The sequence below is a fragment of the Zerene cesonia genome, chromosome 7, assembly GCF_012273895.1.
Source record: "Zerene cesonia ecotype Mississippi chromosome 7, Zerene_cesonia_1.1, whole genome shotgun sequence".
Taxonomy (NCBI): Eukaryota; Metazoa; Arthropoda; class Insecta; order Lepidoptera; family Pieridae; genus Zerene; species Zerene cesonia.
The window spans coordinates 3,077,001-3,092,678 of record NC_052108.1 but is presented as its reverse complement, the minus strand read 5'-3'; the positions used below and the strand labels follow the sequence as shown (position 1 = coordinate 3,092,678).

Here is a 15,678-nt window from a genome sequence, read left to right as displayed (position 1 = left end):
CGCGCAACAGGAGCTGCGCGCGCTGAGCGCCGCGCCGCCGCCGCCGCCCGACCCGCGCCTCGACGAGCTGCGGCAGGAGCTCGCGCTGCTGCGCACCCAGAATAAATGTAAGTTGAACCACAGATAACATAATGTAATAATTTTTTTTTTTAATTCGATACTTGAAATTTGTACATTTGAAGATTGGTTTATTTTATACGATCACGTTCGTATTTTGAAGATAATTAATTGATTGCTTATGTTACGCTATAAAATTATTCATTTAAAATTGAATGTCAGTTAATAATTAATAGGTAGATGTTTAGCACAAGAAACATAATTAAAAGTAATATGATATTTTATAAAAAAAAAATTAATGATTTCATTCTACCTATTGCTATTTAGAAAATGCTTCTTAGAAAATGGTGTTTTATGCAATAACATGATACAAAACTAACCGAACTCCTGTTTAATGTATATAGAATGTAACGGAAATGAAGTAAATCATAAATTTCCCTGCAGCTCTCACGGAAGCGCAAGAAGAGTTACAAGCGCAGATTCTGACTCGCGGCGTAGAGGAAGGCCGCAGTCTGCTGGACGGTGTGAGCGGCCCGCTCGTCGCCACCAACTCCTTAGCGCACGAGCTGTCGCAGATGAGTGACCACGAGGTGAATATGCGGCTATTTATATATAGAGGGTATGGTCAGCAGCATAAGTGTGAACAGTTTTCGAATTACTTAAATGTATCAAACATTTAAGTAATTCGATATTAAAAAGCGAAGCTTTAAATTTTCTACTGATATTTATGAAAACGTTAAATTCTTTAAACTTTTGTTGCTGACCGTATAGATTTACGATTGAGTCTACGGTCAAATTGGGCAGAATATAAAAACATTATCAAAATATTTAATTAAGTAACTCAAATATAATAATGATCATTTAATCAAATTTGATGCGAATCCTTTAAGCTCTCCTTCCCTTATTATGAGTTTTTGTGAGAATAAGGTATCGTCTCTCATTCTTATAATGACTAGCGATGGCCAGTCGATAATTATAAGCGACATCTTACGTACTATACTGCCTGTTTGATGAGTAAACTTGAACGTAATTGTAATTGTCACTCACTCTGTATTTGGATAGCGGCGAAAAGATTTAAATTTACGATATTTTATCAACAAAAAAAAAATTCATCGAACTTCTTTTCTCTGCATCTGATTTGCAGATTTCATTAAGCTATGCTTGTCTCATAATCACAGCTAGAGCTTTAGTTCATATAATCGCTACAACAACGACAAAAAAAATTATTCTATCATTTTACATTACCAGTACAATATTAAAACTTCAACCGTCTATGCTCATATTCTCAATGTTTCTAGTTTCCAATTACACGAAGCAGATAAATAAATCATTAATAAATCGTGCAACTAAAACACTCTCTGAATAATTAACGATCAATGATTAACAAATCATTTCACATCACGCTACAATATATACTGTCTGCACCTCAATATATATGTATCGCAGGATTTATTTCCTACAAAACTGCAGTTAATTGGAAAGACAAACATTTTAGCAAAGAGTCTAATATGAGAAATTTTTTGAAAGAGTCTAATAGTCTACACTTGTGTAAAAACGTTCGCATAGTGTTCAAATGTTTGAGCTCATGTAAGGAAAAAACATTTGCTAATGACGTCTTGCACTGCGGGCTTGCGTGTTCGTGCGAATGTGAATGGCAAACCTACACCTTATACATAATTAGTGTTACTTATCAGTTTATAAACTAATGCGTTCTTGATGAATAATTTTCAATCATAGATTGTACTTATAAAACAGAGTATATTAACATTTACACTGCCATTTTCTGTCTCTATTTATATTACACAGAGTTATGACACGCAATATAAATAGCTCCCCAAATTCTCAAATTATATCCTTTCTATACTATTTTACACAGACAAAGACCACATTCACAATTGTTTCTCAATAATCGGTTTCTATTTAATCATTTGTTTTTTTTTTTTTTGAAAAATTGCCGCTATATGTTGAAGATCCTGAAATAAATAAGCGCTTTATAAATCATTGAACAAAAATTTATAGACTAACGATACATAAACCGTTTGTTATTAACAAATTGTTTGAGAATTTGACGGGAAGTCATATTACCACACGCTTTGCTTGACTCAGCCTGGTTATATTTTGCAATATTGATATACGTATATGCGTTTTTCCAGCTCGTTGGTAGCGAACAAACTGATCACAGCATAGAGTTGGAAAAGGTACGCTATATTCACTAACCATTGCACGTATCATAATGCATGTAATTAGTAACTATCTGCATGTCATTAAACTCAACCTCTTTCGTTTATGATTTTTTTTTTAATTTTAAAAAGAACGATGTTTATATTAACAAATTTTCTATTTATAGATTTTATCAGTATAATAAAAAAATATACTATTAAAATTAACTGAACCTTTTCAATTTGGCATGAATTACATACACCCTAAATCCTGTGATTTGCACTATAAAATAGACTTAAAACTTTGTAATTCATATTGAAACCTTTATTTTCAGTTACAAAAAGCATTAAAAGAACAGCAAGACGTCAATGTGCAACTCAGAAACTACATCGATGGAATTCTTCTGTCCATAGTCGAGAATTATCCACAGCTCCTGGAAGTCAAGTATCAGAAACCAGATATCAAATCATAACGCCAATGTGTCCTAAATATTTTGTAAACAAGAGATTCGAGTTATGCTCATCCGGCCATCTCGTTCTAAATTATAGATTTATATGTGATAAGAATGAGATAGCATGATCAATGTTATTTCGAAATTATTGGCACAGATTATAAAATGTTAGATGATTATGACGTTTGAACAACAATGCATCTTTTGCTGCTCAAGAACGCAACGCAGCGCGTCGCTAAGTTTTTAATAGGCCTTCAATGTTTAAACAGAAGTGTTGATTGTGAGGCATTGAAATTTCACCGCTCTTTTTAATTTCTATAAAATATTACTTAATTAATTCATAATTTTAATATGTTTAAAATGCATTGCATGTGAATTATACTTTAGTCCTAGTAAACATTTCCATTTCAAAATTAACACTGTGATAATGTAAGAAATAATCTATTTTAAATTATATGTATGTTATAATATTTAACACAAATTATTGATTCATGAGTTTTAGAATATAAATTTCTTCACTATTGGCCTATACTGAATGGTACTTACATTACAATGATTTTCTTCTTGAATTCGCAACCAAACTGTTTACAATATTTCATAACATGATAGCTATATTGGAAGCAAAAATATTGTACCAATTGTTATACTTAATGGCGTTAACTTTAAATACGAGTGCCACAAAATATCCAAGATATTAAATATATTATGAATGTAAATATTGTATAGGTAGATTAGTTCCAAATGTATAGAAATATGTTCCTTTTATTATCTCATAGACATGCTTTTATTAGTGCTGTAGATAATAAAGGAAAATTATTTTTTTAGTATTATGTAGATCTGGGAATAATAAATATATAAAGGCCAGGCCGTCCATAGATTTTATTATAATGTGTTACTACCCTCAATAATTTTAATTCAAGACTGTGGTAGGTAGTAATTCATATCGGTGCAAATTTACTCTTAAAGTTAAGAGTACATAAAATATTTAATTATTTATGAATGATTTAAAGCCATTATGAATTGTATTCCTAAATTTTATTTCATAGCATACGTTATAGTACCTAAAATAATTTAAAATAGAGATATTATTGTGTATTTTTACAATGATGTATCTAATGTAAGATCATAGCTTATAGGCATTTGTGTACATTTTGATAATACACCTGTGAAAATAATGAAATTTAATCATATTATATCAAAATAAAACCATTCTAATATAACACTCAGTCTTTTATTTAATTTCTTACCATAAATGGTAGAGTACTACGTGCATATTTCACTTTTCCTTGAAATAAATCCTTTTCAGCTCAAAATTCATCCTTTTTTCCTTTTAATGTTACGTTTTGAATATCTGCAATTGTCTTTAATGACAATTAAATCATGGATTTTCTTGTTTCGTGTGCTCTTCGTCTTCTTGTTTATTTCGATCCAAATTATTAATAACCCTTTGTACATCTAACCGCAGCATCATGAATTTAGGATCCATGTGACTCTGAAAAAAACATGATTATTTGAATTTATTAGAACGTAACAATATAATTGGGAAACATTTATAACATTACCAAAATTCAATTATTCAAACAAACCTTAAATCGACCAGATTCGTGGTTCAGAGTTTCTTGTCCTATATTATCAACATTATCCCCAGCAAATTCCGTACGTTCATCTAAAAACGGTCTTCCCATCAATTGCGAGACTTCCATCTCTATATCATTAATGTTAGAGTTCATATTGCCAAACGTTCTCCTATAATCCCGTGGTGCATTATAATCCCTATTGAAATGCACCATTGGCATGATGGGCTCAGGCAAATACGCCTGATTCGTTCCACGGCACAAGGAGCACTGTTTATTTTCCAATTCCTTCCTTTCGTTGTGTAAAGTCAACCTTTCCCGGGATAGAGCGACTTTTTCCTTTGCTATCTGCTTCTCTCTCATATTCAACGACACCACATGTTCTTGTATCCTGCGAATTCGATCTTCGTACTTTTGCTGTATGAAGTTTGCTTCGGATAGCTTCTTTTCAGCTTGTGATTGTCTCTCGATTGCCGATTTTGCGAGGAGGTCTAAGTCCCGACTTCTGCAGAGAAAAAATACTTTCTACTTTAAAATTACATATGAAACAGAAAAACACGCTACCACATTTTAAAATAACAATAACTATAGAAAACGGTGAAAATAATTTTATGAAAGATCATACTTAGCCATTATTCTTTGTTCTTCTATATGCAGCTCTTGTTTTTCAGCGTTAAGTTTCGATCTCTCTTCCGTTACTTCTTGAAGGTGCGCATCTAACTCGGCTTTCGTTTTCTAGAAAAATTATAAATACAGAACATCGTTGCTATTTCGAGACATCAGTTTAAAATAAATAACATGGCATATCTTCATTCGAAGACCTTATTGTGTAATATTACTTAGGGATGCTGCAAATAACATACATTGTCATAAATATTAAATTTGTATAGAAATCTATGGTTACTTTTTACCTCTATTTCCAGTTTGAGGCTTTGTATCGAAGCTTTTTCCTTAGCAACTAGTGCAGAATCTTTTACAGCTTTCGTCTTCTCTTCTTCAATTCGTGCCAATTTATCTTGGTATTCTTTTTGTAGATCTTCCTTTTGCATCTAATTTTTGTTTTAAACCATATCTGATTAGAATTAATGAAAAGAAGAAATTCGAGTAGCTATATCAGACGAAAATTGTATCTTAACTACATACTACGTAGAATATTAGAACAAATTGAACGTAAGCGAGTCTAAATGATATTTTATCGATACAAAAGCAATTTATTTATAGTATAATCATTATTTCAAACTCAGTATGTACCTTCAATTCTTCATCCTGCTTTTTCAGCACGTTTTTAGCGAACTCGGTTTGTTTACTGAAAGTCGCTTTCTCGAATTCAAAATCCATCTTCTTTTGTCGCAAAGATGCTGTTTTTTCCTCCATCATCTTGAAGCATTAATAAGCGATAAAGATGGTGCAGACTTAGGTTATCTATTAAAATGTATAGATACCCTCAGTCCTAACTACGTCCCAAATTAACGCTATATAAGCTCAAACACATAAATTGTTCTTGCAATAATCAGAGACAGATTACCTTAAATTTTTCATATTTACCGTTGTCATTTGCCGGAGTCGTGATTCGAGCATTTTAACTATATCCTTACTTTCTGCTTTATCGCGTTCAAAATCTTCTCGATCTTTCTTCAACTGTTCTATAATATCTAAAAAAACAACAAATAACAGAAAAAACAGCATCCCAGTCAGATCATTATTTATATATTCATCAATATTCCCAGTTATGGCTCATATACTTATCAGGTGAAAATTATTTTTATCAAATAAACTATGACTCTGAACCAAGTCGAAACCACATTTATATGGATTTCCCATTGGTGTGTGTTTTAAAGATCGACCAATCTGATGCGCGGAACTATAGATGATGTCGTAACCAGATTATTAAAAAAAACTTTGTTGCGTTCCTGAGCCCTATATGAGTTTATTATTACTCGATTTAGCCTGCAAATCATTCTTAGAATCTAGATAAGAAGTAGTCTATAAACCAAGCCAGACATTATTATTCTATCTCTGTTAAAATATCAAATTGATCTGATCAGCCTATCTGCATGAGAGACCACCCAAAGACTCATAAGCAAAAATCCATCGATCCTCACAAACAATGAAAACTTATTTTTATTTAATGCTTTTCACTAGAAAAATATTATCTAATTACCATTTATCTGCTTCTCTCTTATTTGCAAGCTTTTAACTGCATCATGTTGAGACTCATGTACCAAAGATTCCACTTTATCATATAAGTGTTCGCATTTCTTATTATTTTCTTTGACATCAGTAACGAGAATTTGTAAGTCCGACGAGAATCCTGCCGAATCTTTTATAAGTACTTGCTCTTGTTTTACTGCATTTCTGTTCAGACAATTTAAAAATAATTTGATTGCTTTAAGGAACAAGCTGTTCATCGATCGACACTTGATATTTTTTTTACTATTCTCTAAGAAATATTGAAACAAAAAAGACTGTTCCTAGGTAGTAGGATAATACTGATATCGGAGTTTAGTAGCGACTAATATTAGTACGTCACGTTTTATTATGACATAATTATAAGATAAAATATAAAAATAATAAGTTTTACCTGATATTTTCCATAAGGGCTGCATGATGTTCCTGCAGCACCTTCACATTGTCCAAATGTTGCTGTCTCAGCATATCATTTTCGGCTTTATGCCTCTCTGTTAATTCACTCAAATTGTCTTCCGCCATTTTCTTATACAACTGATGATGTTCGTCCAGCCAACTTATCTTTTCCGAATAAAATTTCACCAATTTTTCAGTTTCCTCTTTCATACGTTCTTCAGCTTGAGTATACGATAGTTCGAGAAAATCTAATTGACGTCTGCAATCAACAAAAGTCTAATCAGACTAAATGAAAACGAAAATTAGGAAATATGTTATACATTTTCCCATATACAGAACAAAATATAAATAGTCTTTACACAAAGGAATCTTCTAAATCTGTTTTTCTAATCTTCTTTCAAATAATTATATTTAGTAGAAGAAAATTTAATTCACCTGTACGATGTTTCCATGAGATCAATTTCCTTGTCATGGTTCTCTTGTAGCGACTGTACTAATTGTATTAACTGTTTCTTTTCTCTCGTATACGGACTCTCTTTGCTTCCGTCGCCTTTTTCAATTTCATCATTGATCGTACCATCGTTGTCGTTTGAATTAATTAATAGAGCCTGAAAACTTGCTTGGATTACATTTAAAAAAATAGCATCATATCGATATCTGCATAAACCTCTCACACAACATTCGTTTTAGTTATGGGGCTATAAGATAGAGTGAGAAAGCGAGACGTTAATCAAAGAACCAATTACAAAATATATTGATGGATTTTCGATAAATTTGCGATCTTATCTTGTTTTCGAGTTTTATAACTGTATACAACACCTCATTTTTGTAGTGCATAGCATAAGAACACTGAGGCTAAGGAGTTCGATTCTCGTATTCGACAATAAGTTGTTAAATAACTCATTGCGACAAATTAATTATTCAACATAAATCTAACCTAATACCAGGAGAGGAACTAAAATTCCGAGTTTCTGACTAATTTGTCCTTACAAAAGGAATTGGAAATAAGTAGCGCATACTGTAACCGCAAAAAGTTTGGTTTTTTCACTTAGTCTAGGAAGACTATATGAAAAATAAAGCAACCTTTATCCTCTGGTTAATTCTATCCTGGTGTGAAGCGATAATCGCTTGCATCTGTTGCCTATGCTCAGCTTGTCGGCGTAACATCGCGTCTAATTGTTCGTGATGAGCCATTGTTGTTTCACGCTGAACACGTTGAGTTTCCTTCTGCCGTTCTGTTATACACATAATATTAATCTTTATGTCGTATATAATATAATAAATATTCTTAATGTATGAAAAATTTCATTCAGAAATCATTAGACAAAATATAATAAATTCAATATATAATATAACAAATTCGTTTTATGACCTTGCATAGCTGCTAGTTTATCATCCTGTGCCTTCAATTGTAGTGCTACCATCAACTGTGCCTCCTGTTGCTGTAAACACAAAGCAGCTCCCTCTAATGTAACGTCATCATTTGAAATCTCTAACGTAGACTTTTGTTGAGGTTTCATAAGTTCTTCTAATTTGCCATCTTTTGAAACATATTCTTCTTTTTGAACTGTATGTGTTCCTATGTCTGGAGCTTTAGTAGTAGTTTCTTCAGTTAATTCAACCACTGGTTTTGCCTTTCGATCCGTCTTATTCTTTTTTACACCTCCGGTCAACCAAGAAGGCATATCAGCTTCATCTTCAACGACCGCTTCATCTTTATCTTTAAAAATTCCAAGCCAGTCCTCAGTAGAACTTTTTGGTTGCACTTGTTTGACTTTTGTGTTTTCAACATCTTTGATTTCTTTTTTCTGGGAAATCAAAGGTTTAGTCGTATTATTGGAAAGTAAGGTTTGTTTCAATTCAGTTTTTCCCAATAATGAATCAAAATCCACATCTGAATTCTTAACAAAGGCAGTATTTTTTTGTTGATTAGATGATGATTTTAAAGAAGGACCGCCCAGAATATCATCAAGAAGTGACTGAGAACTTTTGCCTTTTTCTGTTTTTATAGATTTCTTGTCTTCTAATAGGTCGTCCAGTAAATCCAACTTCTCTGCACTTTTACCAGTCATTTTTGTTTCACTTGGAGAACTAACAAAATTGTCCAGTTTGTTATTATCGTTATTTTGAGAGACAGAATCTTTTGAAAATGTTCGTTTCATTGGTGCAGGCGACGAAATGGTTTTGCTGTTATTTTCTATTTTAAAGGAAGCTTTACGTGATGCCAGATTTATTTCTTTGTCTTTGTTTGAAGATTCAAAAATATCTTTCACTTCGTTAGAAATATTTTTATTTGTTTTCGTAGCCTGTATGCTGTCGAGATCAAACAAAGCTTTCTTTTTATCAACTGTTGCAGTATCTTTACTCTTACTTGTTTTTTTCTTTCCCATTATATCATCATCAAAGAAGCTATCATCACTGCCATCACTTAAAATACCGGCTAATGGATCATCGAGATCAAGACTCATTATGTCTTAAATATGAAAACTTGTAAAATATAAGACAAAAGCTAGACAATAGTTGATCCTGTTTATAATCAACTAAGTTTTTGTTTACAAAAGTTCGGCGCCTCAGGAACCATGGAAACAGAATAACTTTATTAGCAAATTACATAATACTTATATCATGTAAACGTGGGTGAATGTTAACATATATTAAATTATTTCAGAATAATTTTATGTGAATTAGTGACCCCGTATTTATGAAGCGCGTTAACATTTTACTTTATTTATTACCAATTTTTTATGATTTAGCTACCTACATTCTATTTCATTCATTCTTACTTTCTGAACGATTCATTTGTAGGAATGAGACAATGACATGACGGAATGACGATTGGTGTAAAATTTGTTGCTTCACGTCAGCCAGTTATATTTTTAATTTTTTTTTCAAAACAACTCGTTATTGGATTCAATTTATTGGTTACCGAGTAAAAAATTTAGAAATATATAGCATTTAATAATGGATTATATAAGTGAGTATTGCTAAAAACCTTGTAAAATGGATAAGTTTTAAAATTGTTGACATATTTGTCCACTTATCGAGGCACAAAAGCAGCCTTTTGTTCTAGAATATTGCTTACTCATCTCGTGTCTTGTTTACTAGCATCAGAAAAAGGAGATACAGCAGAGAACAGAGATCCGAACTCACTTGTCTCAAACGGAGCGTCTAAAGCATGTTTAGAAAGCAAAAGCAGTATTGACAATGATAAACCAAGCACAGAGACACCAGAAGAAAGCGCCGCATGTACATCAGAATCCACCGAAGATTTGGAATTATGTGAAATCCCAGAACAAGTCGAATTTACCGTAGTTTTTAATAAAGTGAAACATGACATCACATTCGCTTACGACGCAACTGTATTAGAATTAAAAGCTCACTTGGAACGAATATGCGGAGTGCCGCAATCAGCTCAAAAATTAATTATAAAAGGAATGGCTAAAGATGACGTGACCCTTCGAAAAGCAGGCATTGTTAAAGGAGGAAAGGTCATGCTTGTGGGGTCTAAAATGGATGATATTCTGGCTGTGAAAAGTGCACCAAAGGTGACCAATACTTTGATAATTCGGACAACACAACAAGTAACCAAAGAGATTTGATAACAATATTTATGTTAATGTGTTTTAGGAAATTCAAGAAGAAAAAAATAGTAGTCAATCAAGTAAAGAGCCGCTGTGTATGCAAAAAATCCATAGGAAAGTATTGGACAAAGGTATTCCACCAGATGTTATGCCTGGAATAAAAGGTGTTAAGGTTAGTTACAAAGTATCTTAAATGAAATCATATTTTCAATAAGATATTGTATGAGACAGATATCAACTATTCCAGATTCTCTTCGTAGCTTGTTAGTTGACTCCGTCAGAGCTTTTACCTAAGCTCTAGACCATGATGGTAGTTAATAGTAATTAGCCAAAAGTGACATCTACAAATAATATCAATTTAGTCATTAAACTGTGATCAATTTAATGAATGGATTTACTCACTCATTAGGAAATCTCAAGAACAACGGAATGTATAAAAGTGAAAGTTAGTGGGAAGTTAGTTTGTAGTTAGTAGACGTGTACCAAGAACAGATTTTACAATGGGACTGTGTTAAAAATGTCTAGGGCTATTGATAGTTTGTCTGAAAGTCCTTCATTTTTTGTGTTACAAACAAGAAATTTGGCAGGGAGGTTTATTATTATAATTATTATACTTATAGTTCAGATTTAGCAATAGGACTGTATTAAGGGGGTTGGGTTGTCGTCAGTTTATAAGCCACAGTAAGATGCTTCATTTCCACGAAAACTTACTTTGACCACAACGGCGAAGCTGCGGGCAACAGCTAGTACTGTATACGCTGGTATACTTGTTTTTAGTTATATTAGACACCTTTTTATTTTATTTCAATTTAGTTTGTGCAAGAATGTTTGTTCAGTTATAGTTACAATTAACTATATAATTTAATAGTTAATTTCTTTACAGGAGCCCCTACCACCAGTTCCTCTTAGTGGCATGTTAAATAAGCATGGTGGGAAGGTGCGGTTGACGTTCAAACCAGAGCAAGATCAGCTATGGCTCGGAACCAAGGAGAGGACTGAAAAGCTTGCCATGACATCTATTAAGAGTACTTATATTTCTATGCTTTTTATATTGGTACTATTATGCAGAAAGATGACAAAAGACATATGTCTTTTGTCAACCTTGCTGGTCTCTTTATAAAATTAAATACATGCTTTACTTTGTGAAGAAGCCAGTAATCTCCATAACCATTGACATGATAACAGGATATTACAACAATTTCATGAAATATGCAGTCTAGCCAAGTTCCTAAAATAATTTTATTGTTATTTTTTCCAGGTATTACTTCAGAACCAATAAAGGATCATGAAGAATATCATATTATGGTAAGATATAAAGTTTTTGCACTATATTAAATTGCCAACCTATACAGATGAAATATTCTTATAAGAAATTAAATATAATGCCTTAGGTGTTCATAAAAATTGAAGAACATTGCATATTATCAAGTTGAAATGTTGATATTATTAACTACTAATACTATAAATGCGAAAGTTTGTAAGGATGTATGTGTGTTTGTTGCTTCACGCAAAAACTACCCGATTGCAATGAAATTTGGTACGTAGATAGCTGGACAACTGGAATAACATATAGGCAACTTTTTATCCCGATATTCCTACGGGATACGGACTTATGCGGGTGAAACCGCGGGGCGCAGCTAGTTATTAATAAAGTAAAAAAAATATGGAAAATAAAGAGGCTTGATCCTATTGAGAATATTTTTATTACTCACCTAAATCAAACTGATGCTCTACATAAAAGTCCTCTAGTGTGATGTGAAAAGACGAATAGTCAGACACATTTTCGTATTTATAAATATAAATATTGATCAATGTATTATTTCAATTCCAGGGTCTGCAATTAGGACCTACAGAAGCATCTCGCTATTGGGTATATTGGGTACCCGCTCAATACATCGAAGCCATTAAGGATGCTGTGCTTGGCGTATGGCAATTCTTCTAAATGTCCACATCACTGCCGAATTACTAACAAGCTACTTGGGTAGTTGCAATATTTTTCAATTCTAAATGTCAAATTTTAACCCTAATAGTCATTTTGTTTTACCGTTGTATTGTATAATTATGATACCCATTTCTATGGCTAGGGTATAAAAATGAGATACAATGTCAATGATTGTACATGTCATTAAACTTAGTGGTTGAGTACATTTGCTGTTTCACACAATTATTTCTTGATTGCCATTATGTCAGCAAAATGCTGGATTTTAATTGATCTTGGTTGATACTTGTATGCACCAAACTTAATTTGATAGCTGTAAATTGCTATATGTATAGGGAGCCAAGTCATACATGAGCTTATTGTCCCGTTATTTCGATCCTGATCTCTATTTAAATTTTACAATATTTATTCAGCAAAGGATTGATTCGAAAGCTAATTTGACTGCTAAATTATTTAATATAATTTTTATTATAAGCTTTGGAAATGATTATTTTATAAATTAGATTTAAGTTTTCCTATCAATCCTTCACTGCAATTTGGATAATAGAGTTAGATAAAATAAAATGTTTTAAATGACCATTTTGTTTTAATCTTAAAAAAACACCTTTTAAAATTAAAAAAATTGTATTCATGAATACATTACATATAAAATTAATAAATAGTCACATATAAAAATATAATGTAAAAAGTATACATTAATTTAATGGCACAATGATAAAAAACATATAAAATTTGTAAAATTAAATTGTTTATGATTAAATGTATGTTTTTGGCATCAAGATATGTCTAAATAATACTGATTTTGTATAGAAAAGCTGCAAAATTATGAATTTTCAGCCATATTCTGATTGTACTGTTATGGAGAACTGTCCTTTAGGAATAGTGGTTTCATGGTACCAAATACGAGTATCCAACATCACTGTAAGGAAAATAAAGTATTAGCACAAAAATCTTAATCACACATAATAAATGTGGTATTTCATTTCTTGGTGTTTTGAAAACTTTTATTACCTCTGCCTGGCAGGTAATCTAAAAGAACTACTTAGAGGGCTAATATTTACAAAAGCCCAAGTTCAAAATAATTTCAATCCAACATAGAAACCATATCTATAATAAACATGAGACAATTTCATTAAAAAAAAAACAGTTACCAATATCCAAGGGCTCCACATAAAATTTGAACTTATGACAAACATGCTCACACTCTGGCACTGGTGCCACCGACCACTTCTTCATACCCTTGACTTGACCTTGCCACATTAACCTTTCAATGTAATCCAGCTATAACAGGAATACATAAACCTTTTTGAATTATGTGCAAACATCTTATACTTTAGAGAGTTGTCAATGAAATGAATAAAAATTCAGAATTAACATGAGATATAAATACAATGTGTAACATACTTCAAATAGTGCATTCTATAATTTTGAAGATAACCACAAAATATTATATTTTTTTATAAATCATACCATTACATACATTAATATATTTGTGTATAGTCAATTTTTACACAAAATAGTTCACCAAAATCTTGAAATAAAAGTTACATACATGCATAACAGCTCCAATTTCATAGCCCATAAAAATGTGTTCTGTAGCAGGATATTCTGCATCATCAGGCAAAAAGTTGGGTACACTATAATACTTCCTCAGTTTATGAAGTATCCCTTGATGGCAATTGCCCCTAGAAATAAATACAAAGCATGAAAACATCAGATGGAAAGATTATTTAACAAGGTGCCCTTGCAATTTCACTTTCAACTCAAATAAGGAAATTATCAGAGACCTTACCATCCCACATACCAGGGCTTCTGTCCAGGATCATTGTTAACTCTTTCCCTTGGCATTGAGAAAACTTCCCTCAATGTAAAGAGGTCACTTTTAAAGTTTAAAAACTGGCAGCCCTCTTCCAAACTTTCATAACTGCCAACTGTGTCTTCGTATAGTTTTTTAAACATATCATAATGGAATTCTTTAACTGCTCTCCAATGTCCAATTGCATTCTTAACTATTATAGGTTTTGATGAATAGGCATATTTCTGAAGAAAAATTATTTACATTAAAATGACAAAGTTATAAACATCAAAATAAAATCTAACATAAGTACTTCTTCTTAGTTGCATGTAAAAAATACATAAGTTATATTATCACTATAGGGGGTTTTATAAATATATCACTTTCTACATAAATAACACAATTTTCAGTAACTAGACAAACCTTGATAGTATAAACTTACATCAAATTTGCTTCGAGTTACATTTCGCAGTATAATAGGTTTTGTTACATTAATACAATAACTACAGTTAGCCAAAGGACGTGTTGCTTCCCACACTAGATAATTGCTTGGTAACAAGCATCGAGCACTTATAAAAATATCTACTGTAAATATACTGAAAACAATTGAGAGCAAAACTGCAGCAACTACTGATACAATAACTATGCTATTGTATCGTTTTTTAAAAAGTTTTTCCGCATTCTTAAAAATTAATTCATAGTCTTCAATAACACTAAATGTCAGGCCATTTCTTATAGCATTTTGTTGAATGTTCGCGAGTTTGAACTGTAAATTCTTGTACTCCTTATCAGTTATTTGCATTTTCTTTTCATATTTAACAATATTTATGTCATAATTAATTTAAATAAAATAAATGTAACTGGAAATCGCAATTTCCACTATGAAAATACACAAACACAACTATTGACAAATGGCAATGAAAGCTAAAGCGATGACAATTAGTGAAGTGATAACCAAGTAAAACTTCGATAAATAGCAAAATGATATATAATGACCATTGTAGCAATAGCGATAAAAACAAATAAGGTCAAATCCAAAATAATAAATAATCTTTAATTCAATACTCATATTCACAAATTATGAACTGCTAATGTTTCCAAACAATTTTTTTAAAGTACAATAGGTGTGAATATACTTCAAAATCAATGTTTTCATGTCCACATCAATAATTTTATTCATGCTGTTAGTTACATTCATATATAACAACAAGCTGCACCCGGCAAACGCTGTTCTGCCTTACTCTTATCATTTAGGGGTATGAAAAATAGATGTTGGCCGATTCTCATAGATACCGGATAAGCACAAAAAATTTCACCAAAATCGGTCAAGCCGTTTCGGAGGAGTATGGCAACGAAAACTGTGACACGAGAATTTTATATATTAGATATTTTCTTGAAAAATCGGTACTTCGATTCGCTAATTTAAACGTTAGAATTATTAAAAAAAACGTTAAATTACAACACTACCGTCGCTTGACCTGACGCTGTCAACTGAAGTCAACGAACTGTTGAACTTGGCGGTTCCAATTTGTGATAAC

At 31.9% G+C, this 15,678-nt stretch overlaps 4 protein-coding genes across 5 annotated transcripts in view; 2 read left to right on the top strand and 2 right to left on the bottom strand.

Moving 5' to 3' along the window:
• Window positions 1–3,886, top strand: part of LOC119828203 (rab11 family-interacting protein 4) — a 43,620-nt gene extending 39,734 nt beyond the window's left edge. The window contains exons 10-13 of the mRNA XM_038350304.1: window positions 2–107; window positions 502–647; window positions 2,211–2,255; window positions 2,552–3,886. Coding sequence (XP_038206232.1) covers window positions 2–107; window positions 502–647; window positions 2,211–2,255; window positions 2,552–2,689 — 435 coding nt within the window. The 3' untranslated portion in view covers window positions 2,690–3,886. The remainder of the gene's footprint in view (window position 1; window positions 108–501; window positions 648–2,210; window positions 2,256–2,551) is intronic.
• Window positions 3,887–3,973: 87 nt separating this feature from the next.
• Window positions 3,974–9,293, bottom strand: LOC119828202 (protein hook homolog). Its single transcript, XM_038350303.1, has 11 exons — window positions 8,198–9,293; window positions 7,909–8,060; window positions 7,261–7,433; window positions 6,824–7,084; window positions 6,404–6,597; window positions 5,788–5,894; window positions 5,494–5,619; window positions 5,154–5,291; window positions 4,868–4,977; window positions 4,255–4,747; window positions 3,974–4,160 (listed from the first exon to the last, which is right to left on the bottom strand). The coding sequence occupies exons 1-11, from the start codon at window positions 9,291–9,293 to the stop codon at window positions 4,047–4,049; spliced, it is 2,964 nt and encodes a 987-aa protein (XP_038206231.1). The 3' UTR covers window positions 3,974–4,046.
• A 355-nt stretch (window positions 9,294–9,648) lies between these two features.
• Window positions 9,649–12,922, top strand: LOC119840820 (ubiquitin domain-containing protein UBFD1-like). Its single transcript, XM_038367578.1, has 6 exons — window positions 9,649–9,799; window positions 9,931–10,370; window positions 10,453–10,578; window positions 11,290–11,431; window positions 11,665–11,711; window positions 12,238–12,922. Exons 1-6 carry the CDS (start codon window positions 9,787–9,789, stop codon window positions 12,346–12,348), a joined length of 879 nt encoding a protein of 292 aa, XP_038223506.1. The 5' UTR covers window positions 9,649–9,786; the 3' UTR covers window positions 12,349–12,922.
• A 95-nt stretch (window positions 12,923–13,017) lies between these two features.
• On the bottom strand, window positions 13,018–15,043 carry LOC119840825. Of its 2 annotated transcripts, none has more exons than XM_038367585.1 (5): window positions 14,583–15,043; window positions 14,150–14,385; window positions 13,898–14,030; window positions 13,497–13,626; window positions 13,018–13,264 (listed from the first exon to the last, which is right to left on the bottom strand). In XM_038367585.1, the coding sequence occupies exons 1-5, from the start codon at window positions 14,940–14,942 to the stop codon at window positions 13,179–13,181; spliced, it is 945 nt and encodes a 314-aa protein (XP_038223513.1). In that variant the 5' UTR covers window positions 14,943–15,043; the 3' UTR covers window positions 13,018–13,178. The 2 variants fall into 2 exon arrangements, with proteins under 2 accessions (XP_038223513.1, XP_038223512.1); XM_038367584.1 differs by having other exon boundaries at window positions 13,024–13,264; window positions 14,138–14,385.
• Between the last annotated feature and the right edge of the window lie 635 nt (window positions 15,044–15,678).

Bases quoted from the DNA above. Each gene is read 5' to 3' on its own strand.
- LOC119828202 (XM_038350303.1), bottom strand. From the start codon at position 9,293: ATGAGTCTTGATCTCGATGATCCATTAGCCGGTATTTTAAGTGATGGC. The intron at 6,598-6,823 runs GTAAAACTTATT...TTGTCTGAACAG, and splicing joins GCCCTTATGGAAAATATCAG to AAATGCAGTAAAACAAGAGC. The intron at 4,748-4,867 runs GTATGATCTTTC...TTTTCTCTGCAG, and splicing joins GAACAAAGAATAATGGCTAA to AAGTCGGGACTTAGACCTCC.
- LOC119840820 (XM_038367578.1), top strand. The intron at 10,579-11,289 runs GTTAGTTACAAA...ATTTCTTTACAG, and splicing joins CTGGAATAAAAGGTGTTAAG to GAGCCCCTACCACCAGTTCC. The intron at 11,432-11,664 runs GTACTTATATTT...TATTTTTTCCAG, and splicing joins TGCCATGACATCTATTAAGA to GTATTACTTCAGAACCAATA.
- LOC119840825 (XM_038367584.1), bottom strand. From the start codon at position 14,942: ATGCAAATAACTGATAAGGAGTACAAGAATTTACAGTTCAAACTCGCG. The intron at 14,031-14,137 runs GTAAGGTCTCTG...ATTTATTTCTAG, and splicing joins AAGCCCTGGTATGTGGGATG to GGGCAATTGCCATCAAGGGA. The intron at 13,627-13,897 runs GTATGTAACTTT...TTCCTGTTATAG, and splicing joins AAATTGGAGCTGTTATGCAT to CTGGATTACATTGAAAGGTT.